Here is a 27296-nt window from a genome sequence, read left to right on the forward strand (position 1 = left end):
TGAAGTGTATTGAGATTTCAGAGGTTCAAAACCTCTTCCAGGACCTGGAGGTTCACATAGACTGACTTTCAGTGGAACTGGAAGAGCAGAGTCATTAAGGCATTCTTGGACGTTTCGGTGAGGGACCCCTTTCACAAAAATGAGCAATCTAATCAATGATGTCTAGTGATTTTGAGTGACTGCAACTTACAATGTGCTTGCAATATCCAGATTTCCATTTTTTAGGGTCTGCTTTTACATCTACTTCTCAGTTTGCCCATTTATATCTGGTTAGGGTTTTTCATTTGTTTTTTAAAACAGAGTGGTTGCTGATAAAAGCAGCAAGAGTCGCAGTTAAATTAAGCGTAAAACAGTAGCATAGAATTATCATTCAGCTTTGTTGCCTGAAAGAGATTTTCTAAAGGTTTTCACCAGAGTATGCTGAGAGTAATTCAAATGAAGTTGGAGCAATTGCATGAATGTGAACATAAGCAAGTCAGAATCAGCATTTTTTACCACAAGATAGTAGTTTCTTTCTAAGACTGTACAATAGAGACACAGGAAATTTCAGCTTTGCATTTCCTTTTGGAAAAGTAAAGCCTGTTTTTCATCACCATTTCTATTTAAAAATTGGCTATGTGACAAATTTGAGAATGTTTGGTGTGAAAGACAATTTCCAGTGTTGTAGGCAATATTTCGCAAGACTGGTGAAAGTGGAATTGTTTTTCCAGCTTAAGGTCATGTTATTGTTGATTGTAGACTTACTGTTTTTCTCAAAACAGACCTTTATTTTTTCTGTAAAAGCTAGTTACCACCTGAAATGTAGCATCTTTTCCATATGATGAGACTTCCTAACACTTGTGAATGCTCAGAAGAAACCATTATCGCCAAGTTTTAGTCCATCAATCAGAAAAATGTCATTTAATAACCTCTGTGGTAGTTACCTCATTAATATCATCCTGTGTGAGCTGTGTGGGTTTTTTGAAGGAATGGAAGATAATTCCTCTGGCAGGCCAGTAATGCAGTAAACCATGACTGTGTATTAATTTAAATATCTATTAGTGTGGCTGACTGACGTCTGCAGCACAGCAACAAAGATGTTCAGATTTTTCATTTTCATAGAAAACTCATGTTTTCATAGTTTTTTTTTTTCTTTAAGAAGGCTGTTATAGTTCCATTTAAAACCATGATAATTTTTATATTTTAGTTATTCCGTGCTGGTCTCTTGTATCTAACGGAACTCATTGTTATTCCTGTCAGGTATAAGTTTATCTATTCATGGGGCTGAAAAGCATCCGCAAATCTGTCAGAAGAGAACTGCAGCAAGCTACCCAGTGTCACAGCATCCTCCTGTGGTTGGGCATCCTTCACTTCCACAAGCCAGAAGGTCAATAAAAATGGAAGCTTCATCTTCTGGATCTAGTATTTCAGCAGTCACTGGTGGAAAAGCAAAAACTCATCAGACAGGTAACAGATTTGCCTTGACACCTTTTTCAGTTCCATTTCTTGTGTGATGTGTCATGATGCTGTGAAGTTGGTATTAACAGCATCAGATCATGCCTGCATGGAGATCAATCTATTGATCATCAGAGCTATCCATTGATGTTTTGTCTACATTTGGTATGTTTTTGTCAGTTACAGATTACAGGGAGTAACAACAGTTGGGACATCTGAAAGTGCGAAATAAAAACATAAGTTTAATCATAAAAAAACATACAACATGTAGTGGTATCCAAAATGTTAATGCAGAGAGAGCTTTGGGCTATTGTTTTTTAATGCTGCTCCTTTTACAGATGTTTAATTTTGATAAGCCCTGAGCTAATGGCAATGCTCTAGAGGCTACAGGCATCCCCAATGGAACTCAGTAATTGACACTGATGTTGGTTTTGAACAAAGGCACAATCCAGGCACAATGCTGCTAGAATGCAAAAAAAACTTTAGATCTGAAGGAGATTTTACAACTTATGTTAACTGGTTAACAAAGTGAAACTTTTTTAAAGAAAGACAGAATCTCCTGGGAACCATCAAATTCTAATTGACATCATGACTTCATCCCTTGTTATGTTAATTGCCAGAGCTATTTTAGAAGTATCTTTTCTTATAACAGGGGAGTACATCTGTGCTGGCCATGTTCAGTCATTCTTCACAGTAAAAATTAATCTCGAACTTTCTTTCCCAAGTAGAGCAAATTAACGCTGCCCATGAAGTCAGTTTTGTAGCTTCTATATTAAAGTGTTCCAGCGTTGCTGTCCAGGAAAGGGCATGATGCACCCTGTATGCAGCTACTAGGGTGCTGCAGGGCAGAGTCTATTTGTGTGAGACAGACAGTTCTGCCTGCACACCCTTAGCTTGCTTCCATTACCTTGCAAATCTAGAAAATGGCTTAATTTTTCTACAAGTTGAAAATTTAGATTATTTATTGTGGATTACTGTGCAAGTCTACTGCCATGAGTTTCATGCACCCATACTATTTAGTCACCATAATCTTTGTCAACATAGATTAATTAAGAATTTACAGTGACTCATAACCATATGCTTTGTTTATATCAGTTCCTCTGTTCACTTGTTTGTCCTATTTTTTTCAGCTTCTGTGTTTTTTCTTTGAAATACAGAAATTACTACTACAGAAATGTTGTTCTTGCTAAAGATATATAATCATGACTGCAGCATGTTAAAAGATTGACAAAACCCCTCCGCATCACAGTTTGTGAAAAAAGTATCTTGAACATGCACAGTAACTATATTCATTTTGAGCTGCTACACATTCTGCATCCATGTGTTGATATATATGGCCTGTGCTTTAATACTAAATAATGTACAAGCAACATATACTGACTTCTGATTGAGAAAAAGATCCCTTTTTAGGTAGACCCCAGACATTTCCTAAAATAGAGCTCATTAATGAGCATCATTTGGATGATGATTCTCTGAGGAATTTAGCTTTCACTACTGTCATGTGAGATTAGTTTTGTCTATCATATTCTGCTTTTTAGACAATAACAGCATCTATGACCTACAGAGAACACGCTTGGCAGCTTGGTTCAAGGAAGCATGTAGTATTATGAGCTTCACTGAAGTTAAGAGGAATTAATAGTACCCACAACCTTAAAGACTGCAAATTTTTATAAATAATTTGTATGACAGGAGTGTTCTCTTAACCAACTTACAGTGTCATTGTGTCATCTGGAATGAAATAATGTTTTTATGATTTGGGTCTGTCAGTTTAATTCTGTATAAGAACACTAAATTTGTCTCTGTATCCAGGTTAAATTACAACTATTTGAGCTGTATGTAAGTAGAGTCTAAGAAAGATTATGGTCAGGCAGCAAGAGTAATAAATAGCACTTCTAAGAGAAAATCTTAATTTAAAACCTAAAATCTTGTGTTCATTCTTAGTCAGCTACAAATTAACATCTGTAGCTTCATAAATAATTAGCCTAATACACTGGTTGACCAATGGCAGTACCTTAACTAAGGCTTTACCTTACAAATAGTTTGGTATTTTAGAGAGAAAATGTTCTGATGTATATTAATCACTCAAGCAACAGATCTGACACTGCCATTTTCCAAGCTATCCTCCTGCTATTGCATACGGTAAATCCCTCAGGCTTTGTTCAGTCTAATTTTAAATAGCTCATACAATTTGGGTTCTTCCTGCTATTGGAGTGCAGTTATCACAATCAAGTAGGTCTCGCTATTGGAGTAGTATACATTATACTCAGTCTGAAATTTCCTTTGTCCAATTAACAAATACTCTGAACATGAAGACAGTGTGGCATAATAGATTGGACAAAAAGGTATTCTGCGGACTTAAAATGGCTTTTTTAATTCTTCGCAATCAAAGAGGCTAGAAGCATGGAAAGAAAAGATCCTTGATAAAATGAGAGAGTTACGAATGAGTGTATTTTTTTCCCTCTAACAGCACACTGCTTCTGTTTTCTGCATACCGCTTTGTTTCCCTTGCCCATTTTTCTTCTTTCCAGAATGACACCTTTTATTATTTATCATTAATTCTTTTTAATTGACAGCTGTTCCTTTGACTGAAGTTCATAGGTAGCTACATGGTAAGGAGGAGGAACTATAGATATTGCTTAGTTACAGCACTCATTTTCAGCTTGCTTCCCTGCCAGTTTCATTTGTAGCTGGTAAGGACCCTGAGGCTGATGACTTCTACTGTTCCTCTGGGTGTTGGAGTGGCTAGCAAGCAGTGAGTTGTCTATAATGTGCCTTAATTTAAAAAAATTGGCTTGTGCAAGCTTGCAAGGAAGTACTGCTCAGCCACAAGCAGAACTGCAACTTCTGAGCCCTGATCAGAAGGTATCAAGTAACTGAAACAAAACACAGAGGAAAATGGAGAAATGGGTAGAAGAAAATGGCCATTAATGGTGAAGACTCTTGATACCTCTGCAGGTGTGCCTGGATGAGGAAAGTTCCTCTTAGAAAGAAGAATAGCAAAGATGAGTAAAGCAATCAGCTGATAAATTTAGATGCAATGATATTAAGGTAAATTTACATTCCTTCCAGAATCATTCACAACAGTATGTTTAGTTTTGAGAGACCTCCAGTTACTGTCTTCCAGTTCCGTGAGCAGTTGTGGTATATTGTGGCTACTGGGGTACTGGGCTATTGAAGTACAGGGCTCAGAGCACTTGGGGCAAATATTTGGCTGGTATAAATTGTTACAACTCTTCTGAAAATGGTTTATGTTCAATGTGTCTGTGTTGCACACAGGAGTTTTGTTTTGGAAGTGATGGTAATAAACATTTAGGCTGTCTGTAAGAGTGGCAGAGCCAAGTACTGAACAAGCTTAGAGGAGGTTAAAATATCATTCCAGTCCATTCCCTCCATGTCAGGGTTAGGCAAATCTGGGGACAATAAAAATGCTTGCCTCACTTCTGATGTCATTGCACCTTTGCAGGACTTCAGTTCCTGTGTTTCTGTCTGCTCTTTCCATTGATACTCTTTATTCCAAATCAGGACAATCTTACCTTCTGCTGGTGACGAGTTCCTTTATTCTCAGACTCTGCAGAACTTGTCAAAGTTCTAGTTTCTGTAGGAGTCATTAAATTTGCCGGCTGTGGAAAAATTGCCTTATTTAGTAAGTCTAAGCAGCAGTAAAGTTAATTCTTTCATTGTGTGAAACTGGAATCTTCTTAGGTGTTCTCTCCGTGCAATGCTTGCTGACAATTGTTACCCGTTTTCTAAAAACAGGGGTTAAAAGGTTCCCCAGCAAGATTTCCTTTCTCTATGCTTCCTGTAAAGGCCTCTGGTTAAAGCTTAATGTGTTTTGAGGTTTATACAGAAGTGTATATTAATAATGTAGATATTCATTTAAATCACTTGTACAGATTTGATCTGCAGGCAATCTACACATCCAACAGGAAGGGTTGTCTCTGAAATAATTTCTTTCCAGAATTTAGTAGATGTGTTACATAAAGAGTCTTCACTCCAGGAAACACATAAAAATATTTTAGAAATTTCTGCTGTCGGTAGTTAACTGTTCAGAAAGATCTCTTTCAAAGCCAAAGAACAATATATTTTGGATGGAGATTCCTTGCTACCTGAAATGATATAGGCATATCCATGATATTTGGAAGAACTTTATGTTCAGTGGCAAGGAAACACTTACTTGAAAGGACTGGCTTCTGGCATTATGGTGGAAGTCTAGTGGGGTGATTGGAATTCAGTGAGAATCTTTTTTTGTCAGTCTCTTGACTTTTATGACAAATAGTAACTGATAGATATGTTATAAATGTTAAAGGAAGATGTGTTTGCCTTAGGCATGCTTTTCTTGACTTTTGGATCCTCTTTTTTTTATTGCTCATCAAACTGCAGCATTTTTACTGATGCCTGTAGTTATTGGACCTGAAAATAAGAAAGAAGAGCTAGTGGTGTTGGCCAACAGAACAACTAATTTAACAGACAAGGAAAAATGCATGGTTCTTGAAACTGTGACAATCAAAATTAAAGCAAAAAAGGAAAGGTATATTTAATGAGCTTAGTGAAAACCTAATGAACTTTGAATCATCAATGAAGCTAGAACTGAGTCCTTCAAAAATTATGATTTACTGTGCAAAAGATATATTTTTCTCATCACAAAATGTACACATTGTCAGCGTTCACATTTGATTGTGAAGATCTGTGTTAGATGTGATTTGTTGGTTACATCACATTCTCTTTTCTTTGCTTATTGGCAGGATGTGTGGCATACATCTCTCAGACTAAAAGAATAAACTCCTGCAAATAATTCTGCCAGAAAGGCCTGTCATGCAAATATTTCTTGGCAGCAAATGCACGCGTGGTGTGGGAATGGCTGGTGTAAACTCAGGAAATGGCTGGTGTCAACTGAAAATTTGAATTCACACCGACAGTAGTGCTGTTATCTTACTTGTCTAACATTATTAGTGGAGCAGCCTTTTTCAATTTGCCTTCTGCTGGGTGTATATAGAACTTCCTCCCATGTAGAATGAAGCATGGAAAAAGCAAGCAGATTTCAAAAAAGTTTATTCCCTTCATTAGGTTAATTTTCTTATTACAAAAAAATACGCTTATAAGAAATGTCCCTATGCAGAAGGGACATTAATGTCAGAGGAACCAGTCTGCATACTTGTTTTCTCTTTTATCCACAGCCTGTGTTCAATACAATGCAAGTTTGATGCACCAAACAAAATTTCTATCATATCTGTACCACAAGCATGAGCTGGACATACATCCCTGCTGAACACAGAGACAGTTCATTGTCCTCACTATTGGTGCTCTGGAGCCTCTGCAAAGCTCCTAAAGAGAAGAGTTTGCCTCAATTACAATGAGGACCTTTCTTTTGTCACTGAGCTGAGTGACAGGTTGTCACATGGTGATTTATGTGGTACTTTGAACTTGAGTTGAACTAGCTGGCAGATGATGCAGAGCCTGAAATCTTCTATCACTTTGCTTAGTCATTCAGCCCATTTCATTCATCACTTTACTTCTCTAGGGCAAAAGCCACTTCTTTGAAAATTCCTGTTCCTAAGCTGAAGTCTCCTAAAATGTTTATTCTGGCAGTTTGGAGAGCAGTTTTGCAAACAGCATGTTACAAAGAAAAAAAAAAAGCTAGAGGATAAAGCACTGTTTTTCAATGCTAACTGTCTTTTTCAATGCTAACTGTCTTGTTTAATTTAAAATATTTGATTTAGGCAGAAATTGGATCCCTTTGTATCAATTTGTGCTGCACGTGACACACACAAGTACTGATCCTACCTGGGATCTGTGCACGCCCTCAATAAGAGGCTTCAAAAATAATACTAATAATTCTAAGTGGTGGATTAGAGGGTGTTCTACTTACCTGGGGAGTATGTATTTTCAAACTCATCTCTTTCCAAAGACTTCTTTTTTTCCCCTTCCTGCATTGATAGGTCTTCTTTTTGCTGGTGTAAAATGATTGTTCATCCACTCTTGTAATCAATTATGTATGGTTACTTTAAAATCAGTACAGCTCACCCTCAGATTTTGACTCCCATAGCTGTTGTTAGTTTTCAACATGTAGTCACCTCATGAAGGCTGCAAAATGCCCCACTCTGTGGATTTCTCGATTTGTTCCACCCTCAGAGAGTTTAGTCTCAAGGGGAAACTTGTCCATAATGGGAACAGGCAGCCAGATGTGGCTTGGCATCAAGCAGGGAATATCACTGATCCCAAGGCAGGGTTATAATGTCCTGAGACCAGTGTACCATAATTGTCTCAAAAGAATTAAGAAAATTCTTGACCACTCTAGCTTTTTCTAAAACAAATAGACAATATATATAAAATTTTGCAATATTTCTGAGAAAGTAATGACCAATTTTATTTAAAAAATAACTTATCATTCAAGAGGCAATGAGAGAGACTTTGAATAATCAGTTACTATGTTCCTGTAATGCGTGACTGAAAAATGTGTCTTTTTCTTAGCTCTGTAGTTCTTGCTTAAAGAGGTCATTATGTAAGTCTCTGTTTCTAATGTAAAATATGTTTCATATATTCCAAGGAAAGATTCTTGCAGGTAGACTGTCAAAAGATGGAACAAACTAGCTCCTACGTTGGCAGAGATGCTTTTAAGATCAGAAAAGGCATTTGACTGTAACAGGGCTGCACAGCATTACTGATTTCCACAAGAGGTTTGTTCCAGTCCAAAAGATAGCAAGACCTCTTTCCTAACACCAAGCCTGCTGTTATTTTCTGAAATCTCAAAAGTAAGCCAGAATTTTCTTTGTAAATAAAAAAAAAAAAAAAAAGGGGGGGGGAATTGCTCTTTGCCTGGGTAGATATGCTACAGATAAGTGCATCTAGGCATCAGAACCCACTAGAAATTCCAACAGTACAATGTACTATAGTGCCAAAAAAACCCAAAGCCCAAAGAATTGCATAAAACTCAACATCACAGCTTACAGCAGGCATAAGGGCAGCAGTGAAGCAAAGGTGGCATCATTTTTGATCTGTAACTTGTTCCAGAACATAACTCCCTTTGGGTCATGCACACTGCTGCGCTTCCCTGTGCCATGAGTGGCTGGATGTTTTAGGAAAGCAGATGTGTTCTCTGCATACTGGATAACTCCACAGAGGCACAATATTTGCTAGTCACATCCTTGTGGTATGCAGTTCTGTACCATGCTATGCTTCAGAGGCCCAGTGGAGCACAGAGCATATGCATTTTTGGGGTCTTCATTACTGATAATATTCAGGTCACTTAAAATAGAAAAAGGGAGATAGCACTGCAGTTCAGTACTTTATTTAGACCTTGCTTTAGGAACACATCTAGCACCAGAAAGGAATTCAGCACCTGTTAGACTGATGGCATAAAGAAGTAACCTGCACTTCAACGAGACTGGAAGGTTTTAAGGGTCATCAAAACTGCATATATTTTCAAGGCCCTGTGTGCTGCCAGAATGCCTGAAAATTATGACCCTTGCTATTCAGATGCTCTCCCACTGCTTGCGAAGGAGACTCTGCTTAATGCCAATTACTGAAAATAATGTCTTTTGGATAGGCATCCTGTGTGAATAGCCCAAAACTAGTCCATGCATTTTAATGGCAAAGCACTCTATTTCTTCTTAGTGAGTCTTGGTAATTATAGTGGGTTGCAGGGCTTTATAAGAAAGGCCAACTGCACCAGTATTCGGGGCAGGATTCCTGCTGCTTGTGAGGTACTCTCAAAGAAAAATTGAAAATCTGAGAAAGAATATTTTTACACAATCAATATATAAATATTGCCTCCATTCTTCAGCTCCAATTTGTAACTGAATGATGATATTTATCTTAACCTCTCCCTAATTAGGTCTCCACACACCCAGACTGGTAGGCTGGAACCATATCCTCTCCCTGTGGTAGACTAGGGTGGGATTCACTGCTCCGTGTTTAGCTTCTGTACAGGAAGGCGTATTTCATGGGGTCAGCATAATAGCTCTTGTCTGAGACTAAAGTAAGAAAGGCTTTGTGGTGTCAGTGAATTTCTGGGCTTCATGGCCCTAGCCTGGATGTGAGGGCTTATGATGACACTAACTGAGGAACAGACCCACTAGCTCACAAAGGGTGGAAACAAGGTAAATAAAAGGGGGAGGGAGGAATGTGTTGGCTACCTGTTAGCTCACGAGTGATGGTGAGTATAAAAGGAACAGATTTGTAGAGCAAAGGGGCATTGGTCACCATGAATCACTATAATCTTGATGAAACCTTCTACTCCAGAAATCTCTAAATTTCTGTGAGCTGGAAGGGACAGACTGAATATAGACTGGATGTACTTGCCTTATTTAGATTCCCTTTGCCTAAGCATCTGCTGTCAGAAATAGGATCCTGCACTGGATAGACCTCTGTTCTGCTATCCTGTCTTTAGGATAACCATTTTCATATTCCTACGCTATGTTCATTCCTTGGGGGTCTCAGGACAGCTGAAGTTCCCAGAATGGTTTAGCTGCTGGTACTTTCTGCAGGAATGAATTACCAGGATGTGTTTAGACTGTGAAGGCAGTGATAGGCTATGGTATAATGTGAGTCTGTATAATTGGTTGTTACATTAAAATCCACCTGGAAGAGACATCTGGTATCTTGTAAAAGCTGTCTTGATGTATCATGTTATAATGAAGTAAATCTTTGGTGCCCTGAAGTTATCTGCTAGGTCATGCCTCTTATCCCCTTGCAGCCAGCTTTTCTGCTTGTCTCATCAGTAAACTGCTGACTGTAGAATTGGGCAAGCATTTTGCAATAAACAGTTTATTCAGCAAATGTTTTCTTCCTATCCTCTTATTGAATTGCCTGGTAACAACTCCTGATATTGTTAAAGGTAGATGGCAATTAAGGGATTTATCATTCACAAGTAGTTAGATTTTTCAAACATGGACAAATGTTTGAACATATGTAACAGTGATCTTTGATAGCTGTGTTTTTATATGTGCATTCACAGCATAAGAGGAAAGAGGTAGAACTAAAAGACAATCATTATTACTGTTATTTTGTTATAAATAAGAATAATGTAAAATGGGCTGAATTGTTTGGTCCATTTAGATCTCAGACTTCTTTCTAGATTCTCATTTGGAACATGCAATTGTGCAGAAATGTCTCTGCTTAGTTACACATTGTGGCTTTGTACTGTTTTCAGACTGTCCTGTGGATTCCTATTCCAGGCATTGTGGCACTTAAAAAGGATAGCTCCCAGTAGGAGATCACACACTTGGGTGCCCTGTCTCTTTGTATTATCAGTGAAGTGCTTCTAGGGGGTAATTCCAAAGGCTTGTTGTGCAACACTGTCCCTCTACTAATTGTGTAAGGATCTGCACAGGGCCCATGTAGAGCCAGGGAATTAGAAATATTAGGCATAGGAATATGTGACATGCTGTGCTTGGGGCTTCTGTGTGCACATGTGGGTCCTTTCAACTCTCAGAACATTGATGCATCCTCTGAGCATAGATGGGAAATGAAGAAAGAGGTTGTGTGCTTTTGCACAGCAGTCCAATGATTTGGGTGCTTGTCCATGTGGGAGACATGGGTTATCAGCTCTCCTCAGCTGTTGTCCCATTTGAACTCCCTGCTTAAGAGATGCCTCCCTCTTGATGATAAGAGCACAGTTTTGGTGGGTTTGACTGTCCCCATGCCCGTAGTTCATTCTGGGCAGTGACTGAATTAGAAATGCAAGAACTGAGGACTAGCAGGGCCCTGTCCCCATAGCCTGGTGTTCTGGCTATTTTGACAGCAGAGGAGATTTTCAAGGTATGGTTTTGCACCAAAGACTATCCATCCATTTTGTCTGCAGTTGTCTGTGAAAAAGGCATACGCAGTATGGGAGAGAGAGAAGGAACATAGGACTCCCCATTTCTCTGTAGTTAACTGGCTGAGTGGACTTCTCTGTGTCTGATGCCAGCCGGGGTTTAATGGAGGGGAGAATGGACACTGTATGTCTTCAAAATACCTTAGTCTGTGATAAATTAGTAATATTAGGTGTTTAGAAATCTCCCCTTCACTACTGCTGCTTCTGGAAGATAAGAAAAGTGTTTGTATTAACGTAATTAAACATATGTCATGCCTTACAGTGTATTGCAATACAAAGGGAAACTATTTTTAAATTGCCTTTCAAAAAATAATTCCAGTATTGTCATTACCATACCCTTGACATGACCATGCATAGAGACAGTTATGGCAAAGGTTCTTCACGCTAAACAGAATGATTTGGGTTTTGAATTTATTTTTTTTCCCCTAACATTCATTGGAATTTCTTATGGAAAATGAAGAATGTATTTATTCCAATAACTTTCAAAACTATCAAGGCATTTTTGTGCTTTTACACTCAGTTTTTGACTCTCGGACACTAAGATGCAGACACATTATTTTATCCATAATCACAGAGAAAAACATTAAGGTAAGTGCTGTTTTCTGCATAGTGGAAGATTTGATTAGCTATGCTGAATAGTGGCAGAGTATACACTTTTTTTAAGGTAATTGGTAAACCAATTAAGAATATCAAGAGTTATATCCAAGTCCTTATGGCAATCTACCGGGTCAGAGGATTTTCAAAGGTCTGCAAATATTTCCACAGGGTACCCAGTCTTTTCAGTCTTGGAAGCACATTGTGTACTAATGCTATTATGATGGAGTGCTTTGACTTAGATCAGAAGTCTCTGAAGGCCTCTCTTTCAACATGTATCATTAGCTATTACTTATAATTCTTCCAAAACTGTGGATGTGCTTTGTAGATAGATGGGGACAAATCCTATGACCTACACAGGTAAAAGTAAATACTTCAAATTGGGGAAAACTGGGGGCTTTTAGATACTCCCAGTTTGTCACTATGGGTACATATGTACTGGCACTGCCATACCATACAGAAACTACTGCAGATGTGGCAGACAGCTGGTCTTACCCTGATTTCTTGCACTATCTTAAATATGCAGATATGTCAAGAAGATCGTAGAAACAGAGCATTACACACATGACTTTTCCTGTCCTTATCCCCCCTGCCATCTTCAGAAGGAACCCAGGACTGGAAACAAGCATCAAAATGAAAGAAAAAGGGAACTCATCACCCACACCCACTTGTAGAAATCTGAAATTGTGTTGAAGCTGTAACGTAGAGGAAGCTTAGTGCTACTGATAAGGAGCAAGGACAGAGGGAAAGCTTCTGGATAATGGTCTTGTTCCAGAAAGGAGTCAAGTACTGGGCTGGTGGGCCAAAGAGTTGCAGGTTGAAAATGGAGCCTTTTTCTGTGCAGAGAAGGGACAGCTCTAGGCAGGACACAGAATATGTTCCTGCATCGTGTGCTGAGAAGATACTTGTGAAAGAAGACATGCAGCCTTTACCCTGACTTAGGTGAGGCTTTTGATGGGAAACGGTGCAGGTTGTATGGGTGCATCTGCAGCCACCTTGTTGGTATGCAGTGGTTCAGCTGGGAGCAAGGCCTCAATGAGTGAGTAGAGTTCATGTGGAGAGTGAGGACCGCAGGAGAAGGGTAAGCATGACTCCCAGTGTTACTGCCCTCTGCACTGGTGGCTTGCAGATCATCAGTGTTAACCTGACCTCCCAAAGGACATTTTGACATTTACAAAGATTCTTGTTCTTAAATCCTTGTGGGGAGGGGAAAAATAGATCTTGAAACATGCTGATACTGCATTTTTTCATATCTGTTCGAGAGGAAGACAAATGCTGAAAGACAGAGTTATCCTTCATGATGCAAAACTCATTTATGTGGACTCAGCCTGTACTTTCAGAAACTGTCTTAGCTGTACATGGAGAGGACAAACCCTTCCACCTAGACAAAAGAGTAGTAAGGAACCTCTGAAACATCCTCTTCTTTGTTTCCTCTTTTTTATTTCCATTGAGGAAGGCAATATCTACACTAAAGTTAGTCAATTTTATATTTAATACGAAACTGACCAGGATGAAATCAAATGATCCTGCTGATATTAAAATTTGGACCTTCATAATTAAGTCCCATAAATTATAATTGATTATATTTTCAAAATGTGGCTACTGACCACGTGTATTTTAAACATACCTAATTTTTCCCTCTCCTACAACTCTATTTCTTTATTCCTTTGTTTCTTCTCTTTAACTGTTAGATGATAGTTTATCTTATCAACAATACTTTCCCAGTGTGGAACTCTGCACTATTGTACATGACAGTTTTAAGAGCAGCAAGAAGAAATAGAATAATTTTAATATATGAAAATATATCTATATAATCACTGCAGTAAGATTGATGCACAGAGTAACACCGGCATGCGGTTTATTCTGCAGGAGAGAAAAATGCTTAGGCACAAAAAATATTGCAATACTTTGCTGCTTGGTGAGGAACAAAAGAGAATATGGTATAGGATTTCTTATGGAAAACAGTCCAAGTTTCTCTCTGTCCAGTGTAGCAAAAGCAGGTCTCTGTTAAAGACTTGCTATGAGACATGCCAGCCTTTCATTTCATGGTACTGGCCATCTCTGAGCCACTGCTTTCAGGCCAACTTCATCTTGCTATGAAAACACGTGTATGTTAATATATACTTGCATGGATTGTATGAATCAGAGAATAGATTCTTTTTTTTTCTGATGCAATAATTGGACCAATATGTTTTTCATACATTAAAGTGCATTGTCCAGTACAGTCATGCGATGGATGCTGGGAAGACCCACTGTGGTATACATTTTGTTCCATTCCTATCACAGAAAATACAATACCAGAGCTGAGATCAGTAAAACTTTTGATTTCATGTGTGTATAGCTCTGACTAACACATATAAATAACGCTTTAAATAATTTCTATTTGCAACTGGGCTTTTGCTGTAGATGACCTGCCTAGCACTCATAGTGAGAATCCAGTAGAAAGTGTACTTGTGCAAGGGTGATCCTTTACCCCATGTTGACTTTGGGTTGCCTTTAGTCTAAAGGACACCATGCGCAGCAGCTTTCTGCTTACTTTAAAGAAGAGACTCTGATGAGAAGGAGCAACTTCTCTGTAGAAACTGCAGGCAGTACTTAATATAGCAAAACAAAACTGCTCATATTAGAATTATATTTGCTCTTGCTAAATATTGCGCTGTTAGAGGTAGATGGCCCTGTGATAGGAGCATCTACCCACATGGCATAATAGTTACTTGCTACTAGTATTTAATATCCATGCTGAAGTAAAACCATTGTGAAAGTACATGTTTGCTGCCAAAATTATTTTAAAAGAAAAAAAATAATCAGCTCACTATACTGATAGAAGTTGCTAGCTAGGTGCCATTTCAGGAAGACCTTCTGAAGCTGTAGATTTTTCTTTACAGAAGCATCTATAGCTGTAGACAAAACACATTTTTGCCTTTTGAAATGCCTTTTTAAAATCTCATTTGTTTTCCTGACTTAATTAGTAGAGACCCTTCAAAACAAGTAAAGGAAATGTATGTTATTTTATGCACTACTTTATGCATCAGTGAGTAAATCAGAGTCAATGACATGAGCTAATCTAAAATATTACTTCAGTTGAAGTAAAACATCTCAGTAAGTTGAGGAAAAATCTCAGATGGATCTTTTAATAAAATCACATAAAATTAGATAAGCCTAATACTTCATTTTATTTGTGTTTGTTTATTTCTCATGTTTTTATGGAAAGAGGTTCTTTCTCTCCTTATCTCCCAGGCAATATTGCTTAGAGTTTACTCAGTGGGACCTGTCACTGATAAAGCATAAATCAGCAGCTCCTAAAGCAAGAAACAAATTCTAAAGCCAGGCTAGTGATCCCTCAATAGCAACAGTGACATGACATACTGTCTTGGTTTGTTGTATTGGAGATGTGTGGTAAGATAAAGAAAAAAAATCTCTTTTGGACATGGGAGAGAACACTGTGGCCTTTCCCAAAGAGCGGCTGGGCTGAAATCTCTGACTGCCAACAAATCAGCAATCATTAGTTGGCCAGTCCACAAGCCATTACATAGGGGTTGTTTCTCTCAGATAAAAGGTGCAGCGCTCCCTCCTGTAAAGTGGGTGCTGAGAGAGAGGGAGGAGGATAGAAGCAAATGTGCCCTGATTCAAGTCTGTTTATTGACACTGTGAAGAACATGGGAAAATAAAGTGTTCCTGCAACCACTTATTAGAAGCTATGATGTCTGCAGATGCATTTCTTTTTGTCCTTGTATTGTTGAAAGCAAGTTTTGATTAGCCATGCATTAAATCACAAATGACTGGTGGAAGATGATGCCTACAATTTTGAGTGAAATCAGAGGATGATGTTCTCGGTCTGATACTTGTGCAGTAAGGCTACTGTGAATCAGAGAAGCATATGAGACTGTCATTTGTGTGGCTTTCTGGAAGCTCCCTGTACTGCCAGTGAGTCAAATACAGGAGAGGAGATTTGAATGCAGCAGAATTTGTCTCAGCTTCATAGGCTGTGTTAGGCTGAACAACAGTCAGGTTTAGGCTGAACATTTTCTGTCCATTTTCTAGACAGTATTTTTCATTAATTCAAAAGTAGTTTGAAACTGAATATGTACATTCTCCAACAGCTTAATTTTATCAATAGGCCTGTGGTTAGATAGTCCATCTAATATCAGCACTTCAGGACAGCCATTGCTGACTGGCTGTCACTTCCTCTCTCCCTGGCCCAATTAGTTCTGATCTGTTGGAGATGCTGCAGGGATCCTGCTACCTTCCTGTGTTCTGAAGAGTGGTGATTGGGTATAACAAGGATGGAGGGCTTTGGGGAGGGGGGGAGTGTTTTATATTTGTCAGTATTGTCGTTATGTTGCTCTAAGTGTGGTTGAAATGGAGAAGAAAGGCTGGTGGATTTCAGGGTGCAAATATGTAATGATATGTGTTAAAAGTGGTAGCTGAGTATTGAAACAGAAACTGAATGATATCGCCTGCAAAGCTGCTTAACTGAAATGCTGTCCATTACTTACCTCTCTGCCCCCATCCTATTGTTTATGTCTTTTCCAGCAGCTGCAGTATTTTTCTTTTGTCCCTAGAATTCTCTTCTGGGGCAAATCCTAGTCTGCCACCTCTGGGGCCATCTGCAGATTTCCCTAGGCTGCTATTACATGAATAATCAGCTGTCTCACTTAAGAAATTCTCTTCATTCTACATCATTAAATACTGACTCCTGCTGCTGCTATGACAGATCACTTTACAGGAATCTACAAGGGGAGCTGTCTTTGATGCTAACAGTGGATCTTTGCTGTGGAACAAAAGAATAAGCTGGGGCAAGCATGAAACAGTTAGAATTTACAATATTTTAACATTGGGAAATAAAAGAGGCTGAAGCTGGTGTATGTATACCTATTTTGAGAGCTATATTTTCAAAAAGTGAAGAAGGGCCTCTAAAATGAGCAATTTCGTGCCCAAGAATATAATTTGTAGCTCTCATCAAGGTAGTGGTGAGACAGTAATTTGGCAAGGGGAGGGGGAAGATACAGTGAGCTAGGAGGGAATTCAAACCAAGACCAACTTGTTATAGGCAGACTGTAGAAAAAAGGAAAATGCTTCCGTCAGAAGCATGAGTGATAGCCTTTAATGAAGGTACAGTAATGGACTAAATGACCTGAAGGTTTCTTCTTCCACCAGAGCCTTTTTGTTGTGAAGTTCATTCCCAGATATCTCCCTGACCGCTGCAGCTCTCTGCTAACTCTGTGTATTGGTTACTCAAGAGCATCACCTCTAACAGATGCCTTTGTGAAAGGTTTTGCTGCCACTCTTCAAAAACCAGCCATATGCCCGGTAGTTCCCTCTTTGCCTCTGGCTGTATCCAAGAGCCCTGTAGCCAGCAGCTTAAACTGATTTTCCGGTACCTTTTTCTGTCTACTCTTGATGTGCACGGTAATGGTATGTTTTCAAAACTTCCTGCTTTCTTTGCTCATGTTAAAAGAACACTGAAATGGATAAATCTTGTGCCTATTTACATGTGCAAATAGGTTTGAAACTGTGACTCGCTAGCCTATGTTTTTATTCTGCAGTGCTTTTAAACAGCAGCCATTACGTACCAGTGCGACCTCCTTCAAAATGGACTGCAGTACTGGAGTGCTTCCTAGTCCATGGCATGCCATCAGTTTGGCATGTGAAAACTTATGGTGTCCTGTGGCTGAAACATGCTGTCCATGCTTTTTTTGTCCTAACGGTTGTTTTCTGTCTTGAGACATAATTCGTCCTTTGTGTGTTAGTGTGTTTTATTTTAGCCTGGTTGTTCCAGTAGTGCTGTGTCATTTGTAACAACACCTCTTGTCTGTTTTCACATTTTGTAGATGGTATGGTGAGGGGATGCTCATGGCATGGCACCATGTGTTCACCTGAATGAGGGACTTGCCAGTGGTGACTCTGCATCATTGCTGATAGCAGAGAATGTTGTTGTTTCATTCTATTTAGCTTTAAATCAGTCCATATTCTATCTAAAGCTGCTTGGTTTGGGAAAAAAAAAAATGGTTCTGCTAGAAGGAAAAACAATAAGTAGCTTTACTCAATGTGTATATTCCCTCACCTGAAAGCCCCTTGGCTGGATTTTCTACCACACTGTCACAAACCCCATCAATCTCTTCAATTTCTTCAGAAGGAAGAAAGGATTTGCAGGTTAACCGGCTGGAAACGCAAATATGGATAAAACCAGACATACAGAAGACAGATGTGGACTTTTCAGAAATTCTTAATGCAATACAAGAAAGTAAGTTATTCCTTGGATGCAAAATCGGGTTTATGGTAGAAGAATCAATTGGGATGAACTGAAATTTTAACTGAAGGAACATACAAAGTGATGAACTGAATTATAAGTGAGTATGTATTACTAAAATCTCTGAGGCAGTTCAGTGGGTTATTGAAGGCCGGTAAGAAATCTTTTACTATCAGAGAAGTTGTAGTAAGATTTAAATTATTATGTGCCTAAGGATTCCAGCAGTACACATTTCCTATGCAGAGGTAATCAGAAATATTAAGACTCCTGTTACTTTAATCCATTCTTTACACTCTTGAATGGATGTGTGAAGTAATAATGTCATGCAAGTGCTGCAGACTGGGATCTAAGACTGGATTTGAAGTTCCAGCTGTTCCAAAGTGTTGGGGTATATTCACGTTTTTGCAGTTGGTAATTTTTGGGAGCGTAAATGATGAGCTTGTCACAATAACTGAAGGTCTGTATATCTCAGATACTGCATGAAACCATCTCTTTTCACATGTAATGCACTGTGGACTAAGAATTGATTGGTCCACCCTTCTTAAATCAAACTGCAGAATGATCTTAAGACCTGTGCTAGAAAAAATGCTACTCTTATTAACAACAGCAGACCTCCCCCTACCCAAAACTGATGCAACTCTGGAATCCAAAAGAATCTAGAGTTTCAGTGGAAATTTTCCATGATAGATTAAAAACATTTATGCAGGCCAAGAATCAAGATGCATGGCATGGCTTCCTGTTTCTTTCTTTTCCAGTTTTATTTTAAACTGGGTGTTTTATGTAGAAATTTTCTAAAGTGAGAAACAGCAACTTACATTCTTGAATGATAAAAGATGTATAAGAATGTGTAAAACCCTGCACTCTGCCTGATTTTTGCCATATGCCACCATACAGTGGTAGGATGAGGTCATATGGTTGGTGATATTAGTTTGGGGGTGGAAGGAAAACTCTCAGGTTAGTATGATGACAGGTAATGATTTGAAATTGAAGCACCTCATTATTTAAGGTGTAGGTTTAGGATGAACCCTGTGTTTTGTAACTTAAAAAGCTTTTCCCGTCAGGAAATCTTGATATGAGATTTTGCCTTCTTCCCTCTTCTCTGCACCTGCACAGCCCAGATATAGGCCTGGGGGCAGTTGGGTTGTGGACTGGAGAGGCTGAAAAGGCACTGTAGTCTTTCAGAGGCTTGACTAGACAAGATAGATAAACAAGGATAAGCAAATTCAAGTTGGGAAGAGACCATATTGGAATACAAGAAACAGTTATCTTCTCCATTTTAAGCACATGGCTGAAGAGAATGAAAATGGATGATTTCTTTAAAACAATTAAATATCAAGATTATATTTATTAACAGTGTCCAAAGCAGCTTCTTATTAAAATGGTCATATCTCAACTTCCCCTGGTACTGTGTCATATTTTAATATCATACTCTCTGATTATATCTCTGTGCTGAATAATCCAAAATTTTGATTCAGCAGGGCACAGGTTTGCTTATAACCTCAAATGTTAAACCCTAGTTTCTTTTAAAAGTATACCATTTCTCTGTGACCGTAAAGAAGGCATTCATCTGACTTGAACATACGGGTTTGCAGTGAAGGTCTCAAGATCTGAATTCATTGTCTAAGTTCCCTTGGCAATCAACAGCATATAACTAGCATGTCAACAGCCCAGTTTGTCTCATTTTAAAGTGGGTGTCCAATATAGATTAGATGACCTGCAACTTGGAAGTGGCTATTTGCCTGTTGCCTGCGAATGGAATTTAGAGAGATAAGCTAACTTGAATCCCTACCACAGCTTAGACACAAACATCTGCACTGTGGATGTATCATATAAATTGTAGAATGGCTTGGGTTGGAAGATACCTTAAAGACCATCTAGTTCCAGCCTCCCTGCCATGGGCACCATTCACTAGATCAGGTTGCTCAAATGTGTAAATGTAGGTGAATCCTACCCTAAGTAAAACAAATATTTGCAAGTGATTAATGAATGTAAACTGACTGGAAGTAGGCTCCCAGATTTTTTTTAGCAATTTGAATATAATTTCAAAACTAAATAGCATTAAACAAAGAGTCTTTTAAGAATTAACATTTTGATGTATAGATTATTTTTGAGCCATTTGAGAAGGATGCATCTTTTACAGCCTTGAAGATAGTGTTTTTTCTATCCAAGACCAGACACATTTGCTATTGGGAAGTTAATCCCTATGTCCTTCAGCTACACTTTCTTCTGGAAGGACAAAAGTATTGCTATGACTGTACAACCCAGTTTGTTATGTGTCCAGGGGAGTGTCTTGTCACCTGCAGTCTGTTGTAAATATCAAATAATTAGGATAAACATGCCTAAATATTCTTTCTAGGGTGGTTGATCTGAATGGTCATTGTTACTTTTATTCCTAGTTGTTGTTAGTATTGAATGAAAATTTTAAAAGGCTAATGATGCTTTTAAAGGCCACATTTTTTTTTTCTTGCTAACATGAGTTTCCTGAGCGTTTCCCTATTCAGGAGGTGCCTTATGAAACTTTAGCTAGCTGGTGTATCTTCCTGTGTGGTAGACTGCCAAGAATGATCATTCAGTAGCAGAGATTTTTTTTTTTTTAACTTAGTTACTTAAAACAAGCATTTTGCTCTAAAGCTACTTTTTTTTTTTTTTTTTTTCCTTTTACCCTACTGAATCTCTTAGGCTGCAACTGAAGATAAAGATTTACCATCTCATTATTTATTTTTATGTGAATATACTATTTTAGAAGACTTAAAAGTAATTTCTACTGAATGAGAGCTAAATTCTGCATTTAAGTACCATAGTTCATGGTAGAGTCTTAAATACATTTTTCTAAAGATTTCTGGTAAGTCTTTTATAGAACAGTTTCTTCTTGAGCTCATGATACTCAGAAATTATCAGTAGTCTATCAGAAACAGTCCAGAAACAATAATTGTTAATCTGAAAATGGCTTTAGACATACACTGTACAATAGGAGATTGAAAAACAGGGTAATTCATCTGACCTAAACCAAATTTGTAAACTAGACAGAAGAGGTGTCAAGGATTTGCATGAACTATCTGTCAGATATAAACCAGAATTCTCTGTTGTTGCCTACTCACAGCCTGTACCCATGCCACAGCCACAGCCAGGAGCAGAGCAGACGGTGGGGCACTGGGGGCAGCCCCAGCCCTGGTCATCTGGTACCTTCCTGGTGCAGGGGGACTGTGGCCGGGCAGGGCAGGGCTGTGGGAAGCTGGAGACCAGCCCTGCTGTGGCATCACTAGGGCAGGGGCTGACAGCCCTAGGGGGCTGAAAAGGGGTCCTGGAACCTGGGCAGGGTGGGGGGAACCCTAGGGGTCCAGGCAGGGGCAGTCAGGGCTGGGAGTGCCCTCTGCGCCATGGCAAAAGCTAGCAAAGGCTTTCAAGGTTTTTTTCTAGTTATTACACTGAGGATGGACTTCTGTGGAAAAGCAGTAGAAAGTTTTATTTTTAAAAAGCACCTCAGATTTCAAGCTTTTTTTCATGAATTCCTATAGATTGCTTCAGTGTATGAAACTTATTTTCATTGCCATTGCAGTAAAGTCAAAATTAAGAAATCTCTTTTTAGAATATTTTTCAAAATCCAGTTTACATCGACTTTCACTAGATTTAATAAAAATGAATTTGATTCTCTCATTTTAATTCTCATAATCTGGGAGCCAGAAATCAGTGAGTTTCCTGAAACAGGGTTGCTGATCCACTGTGTAGTTACTGAATTTAGCATTTAACATGATAAAAAGTTCTGGGTTGTGTGGTATCTGTAGGATGGCCTCCCTGAAGCAAAGATTTGTATATATTGTACCTGCTAGCCTTACCGAGTGCAGAAAAATGTTTCTATCCAAAAATCTAGATAGATGCTGTAAAAACATAACATCTAGTACAACAGGATGCAGACAGATTGTTGGTTTTTCATACTTGAACTTTTCTGCTTTTCAAGTCTCTGCTAAACAGGTATTCTCTATTCAGTATTTTTTTTAAGGGTTATTCTCCAATATTGGTACTTTTAAACACAATCATTTTTTTCACCACTATTAACATATGGAAATGCTCTACACCTATTATAAACATTGCCAGTAAGAATTTTTAAGGAAATTCACTTTTCAATGTTACTGAGAGGCCTAAAACTCCAAAGAGCAGTTTCTGGAATATTGATCTTCAGCTTACATTATCCAAAACTAGAATATATTCAATGGTTTGATGTGACAGTTGGTAATAAAATGACAAGTAATTAACAGAAACATGATCTCTGAGCATGCTTCCATCCTTCCACACAAAAACAGTCATGTCACATTTTTTAATGAAAATTCTTATTTTTAGGCATCTCAGTTTTTGAGCATCCATCTTCAGAAAGTTAAAGGAATTATCTTCTTATCTTTGAGTGCTACCTAAATCAGCCCCTTGGTCCAAAGTGGCTTGTGGACCCACTGAGATTGTGCACAGACTCTCTCAGAATTTCCCAGCATTCAGTTTTCAGAATATGTGGTTCTAATATACTTGGGATGAAAATATTTCTATATCCACATTTTTTTAAAATCCTCAAGGGATTCTGAATTAACAAGTCATTTTGATTTTTTTCCACAAAATGGAACATGAGGGGGAGAAAAGAGCTTGCATATTTATGCTGATCTAAAACCAGAGGGGGAATTCTTAATATCTCCTGTAGCAATGCTCATGCTGCTCTGTATTCATGTTAAATTTCACTGCTTGAAAAGACATGACTGTGCACTAGTACCAGTCTGTCTCCCAAATATATATGATATAATTATTATATATAATTCTGTTAAGGTAATTTGTGGATATATGCATGTCATGGTGATGGAGCCCCGATTATGCCTTTAGCAACATTTGGTGTTCATGTCCATTGGAATGGAGTTGCTGATCTAGCTACAGGCAGCAGGAGAGTTGGCTTGGAAGTACCGTCATCATCATTAAAGCAAACAGGATTTGCTTTTTACATTATTTATTTAGTTTTGTGGAACAATATTTTATGATTTTTTTTTTAAAGTATCCAATGAGACTTGGAACAGAAAAATGGTCTCAGCAGATGTTTAGTGTCAGTGACTGAAATACTAAAAGTGTATTTTCAAAAACTTACACAGCAAGGCAACTGCAGTGTAAAGAGCCGCAGCACACTTTACTGCCACTGGAAAAAGGTAAGAGACACTTTTTTTGCTGATGAGGTAGTTCGGCTCCTCTCTTCACTACTTATCCTATTTGCTGAAGTTACCAACCAGCATGCCAATTATCTGCATATTTCTGATATAAGCAATTTTCTGCTATAGGCAATGTGGACAGAGAGCTAATTTCACTAACCAACTAAGATTCACTGCTTCCACAATTTCTAGTCACTGCTGAGATGGGCTGGATTTTGAAGCGACCTTGAAATAAGATTTTTTTGCTCCTCACAAGTCCTCAGAATAAGCCAGTAGTTCTCTGCTTGAAACCACGATACACATTCACTCTCTTACACACCAAGTTGTGTATCTCAAAACACACACTTAAAAACCATATATTTTTCAACCCAAAGTATTACTGGCACTTCAGGAAGCAGAAATTCTAGTACCTCAGAGGCCTCATCTTTTATATCAAGGCAGTCTTAATGGCAGGAAAAAGCTGGTTTGAATTCCCTTAAGCATAGCATATAGGCAAAGCTTTCATTTTTACATCTTTCATTGCCTCTATCTGCAATAGACATATATCTTGCATAATCTTCAGAAAGCTTCACTATTTGAATTATTTTTGTATTTTCCACAGTTGTTTTCAGACTATATTGAGATGTTGACATATATAGGTCCATGTGTCGCTCTCATGGAGGCATTCTGCTGGGTTTCAGTTCAGTGAAGTTTCAAGTCATTCAAAATGTTTTCTGTTTCAGTAGTTCTTTCTGTTGAGTATTCAGATGAATTCTTCTCATATAAACATGTATGCAGGAGCTGGTCATGATCTATATCCAGATTATTATCTGATGGGGGGTGGAATGTTTCCAGTCTTGGCCTTTGAAACAGTAGGGACAGTGAAGGGCAGGTGGGTAGACTGTGCTGTCTTGTGGCAGTTCCCCTGTCTTTTATAAGCATCTCTAGCATGATTTTTGTGGATTGAAGTAGATCAAGGTGGCAAATAATTCTTTAATATTGCTGCTGTATGTACTACAAATTGGAATCTGGTTTTTGCCTTCCAAGTCTCCTAAAACCTCTGTAGTTTGTCCTAGGAGAGGTTGGATGCAACCATCATGACACTGAGGAGCTGCAGGCTCTCCTCATCACATAAACCAAAGCAACACCAGAATGCTCTTCTCCAACACTGTCAGTAAGCTCACCCCTAGCAGGGAACAGGATGGTGTGAGGCTAAGGCTGGTTGTAAAGTGAAAAACTCCATCCTGAATATTTGTCTCTAATGGTATCCTGGCACTTTTCAAAAAAGTAGGATATGTAAAATAAATGGAATGATAGTAAAAACAGCCTTAAAATGGTGAGGGAAACTTAATATCTGCAAAAACAAGAGGTTTTATATCTCTGAATCAGACTATGATGATACGCACAATATAAAGGAGAGTGAAGTAGGTGAAGCTATTACTCCCAATATCTCTATAAAAGCTGGTTGAGATCCTGCAGAACCGAGGGTGCTATCTAAAACTGATGAATTATGATACAAAGTGTTAAGTATGGATTAAATATTGCGCAATATTAATATTGGGATACAAAGAATGATAGCTAGATTAGTTGGTATGCAACCCCAAAATTGCTAAACTTGAGCAGTAGTATGTTATTCTAAAACTTCTTAATTTGGCACAGAATTCCTTACTGTTATGCTGTCTACATGAAAAAAAGATACTGTTAAAAGTATTAAAAACTCAGAATCTCTATTAAAAATTATGCTGCTTCAGTTAGTTTATTAACCTAGTATCTAGAGTGGATTAATTTGGACTGAAGACTTTTGTTTCTAAAATTTTTAGTGGCTTTCTAAGCAGAAGTATTGTAATCAAAAATACAATGTATGTCATTAACCTTATACTTATTCTACACATGAAAATGAAGAAGGAGGTTCTTGAATATTTTGATAGGGTTTTCTTTTTTTACCTACAGCTGTAATAACAGACTTTAGATACTGTAAAAGACATGTACAAAAAGGGAGCAATCTCTTCCCCATGTTCATGATTGATAGGAAAAGAATAATACATTTGAATTGCAACATAGGTGCATATTCAGGGTGAATATTGTGAAGAAAACTTTCTCCTGCTTGTGACAGTGAAAAATAGGCCACCTGCAGAGACTATGGAGTTGGTAGCATTGGAGGTTTTTTAAAAAGCTTTCTTAAACTGGGCTATAGCTCCCGAAGAAGGGAAAGGTGAAAAGGAGGTCACAAAATGCTCATGATGGCTGGGAACAGTTAATGGCCTTTAATTTCTGGCAGCTATTCAGTCTCTCCACAGTGTGGGAATGGATTTTTACACCTGCAGCCAGTAGTTAGCAATGGAACTAAGTTGCTGCCAGCAATTAGAGATTTTTGGCTGTTCCCTGTTAATCTAAATTCTCATCAACAGGAATTACAACTGCCTGTCACTAAGTTGGGGGAGTTGCAGAGAAGCAAAACGATCAGAAGTTTATTGCACAAAAGAAGAAAGATTCCATAAGTCAGTCAAATTTGCAAAAAAGTGTGAGGAATAGTGAGTTAGACAAATTTCTGTAAAGAGTAACAAATATTTGATCCTGTTCTAGTCAGGGGAAGAGGCTCAGTAGCTGACCTTTGGGGGTCCCTTCTAACAGTTACGACTCTACTATCGTAATTCTGGATTTTGCTTATGGAGAGATGAAATCTATCCACAGCTGAGGCTTGATCCTCAGCCAAGGCATTTTTCTTCTCCTCACATACCTCTCTTCATCACCCTTTCACACCAGGCCTGCAGTGTATGGGGTGCAAAGGTGGACCTTACTGGCTGCAGACTGCCCGCCCTGCGTCTCCCATCCAACAGCCACTCAGTAAGCAGATCAATGGCCCTTTTGTGGGACTGTAGACTTGCACAGCAGCTCTGCCCACAGCTTCTCATCACCTCCTTGCTCAGCAGAGCAGGGAACGTCACCCTAAAGCTAACGCTGCTCTAATCTTGCGTACAGTGCCATTCCTTCTAGTGTTTGGGTTGTTTCTTTTAATTAGAGTAAAATTATGACATGACATGGCATTGCACGAAAGGTGGAGGAAATTCAACCCATTTGCTCAAGCAGGTACCTCCCTTCAGCGTGCAGCTGGGGCCGGGGGTTCCCCATGGTGGGTAGCAGGGCAGGGCCTGGCAGCCTAGGTCTGTCCCACCATCCGAGCTGGGGGAGGGTGAGGGAACAGGCCCAGGCTTCCAGGCCCTGCCCTGGAGGGGAACAGGCCAAGGCCAGGCCAGGATGTCAGCCCATGGGTTGACATCAGGATCAGACCCGATAGCAGAGCCAGGGCTAGACACAGCCCTGGGATGGCCGGGCAAGGCCTCTCTGCAGTGCTCTCTGAGAGTCTCTCCCCACAGACAGCAGAGAGAAGGGGCTGCCTTTGGCTGTGCTAACTCTGTCTTGGCCCTGAGCCCCACTGCCAGATCCCCAGGATGGAGGAATGTGCTCCAGGCCCTTACATCTCTTCACTTTTTTATCACGGTTGGGTTTACTACAGCATCCTGTAGATTAAGCTATTGCTTCATGTGTGACTGAGGGCTGTGCAGTAGGTAGATCCGAACGTGCCAGATTTATATGTATCAAAACATGCCAAATTGTGCAAAGACAAACTTCTGTCCAGGCTCATTTATTCAGTGCCTTTCATGTAACAGTATCTATTTGAAGTCTTCTGCCTCTGACTGCCCTGCAGGTATGTACAACTTCTAATTTGATACTTTATGCAGTAGGTTAAAAATCTGCTTCTTTATAATAAGTAGTTTTCAGAGACCATACTAATTCAGAAGGTAATCATTTAAGCCACTTACCCCGTGAGAAGCTGAAGATATATTTAATGTATGCTTTACTGTGACAGAAGATTGCTTATTTGTCATCAGAGAGGTATTGTGATATCTTAAACCTTTATGTGGCTCACTAGTGAAGAAAGCACTCCAATATGCATTGGATTTTGAACATAGTATATACTTATACCAGAACTAAAAAGTGGCATTCTTGAGAATGTGTTATACTCAGTGTCTTCATTTAGTTCAATGGTGATTTG

At 38.8% G+C, this 27296-nt stretch overlaps 1 protein-coding gene across 4 annotated transcripts in view; it reads left to right on the plus strand.

Moving 5' to 3' along the window:
• ANO4 (anoctamin 4) overlaps positions 1-27296 on the plus strand; it is a 220123-nt gene that overhangs the window by 73857 nt on the left and 118970 nt on the right. For 2 of the 4 annotated variants that reach the window (XM_074870850.1, XM_074870851.1), the window contains exons 2-3: positions 1240-1446; positions 17976-18086. In XM_074870850.1, coding sequence (XP_074726951.1) covers positions 1377-1446; positions 17976-18086 — 181 coding nt within the window. In that variant the 5' untranslated portion in view covers positions 1240-1376. The remainder of the gene's footprint in view (positions 1-1239; positions 1447-17975; positions 18087-27296) is intronic. The other 2 variants (XM_074870852.1, XM_074870853.1) reach the window with 1 other exon arrangement.

Source organism: Strix uralensis, chromosome 5, assembly GCF_047716275.1.
Source record: "Strix uralensis isolate ZFMK-TIS-50842 chromosome 5, bStrUra1, whole genome shotgun sequence".
Taxonomy (NCBI): Eukaryota; Metazoa; Chordata; class Aves; order Strigiformes; family Strigidae; genus Strix; species Strix uralensis.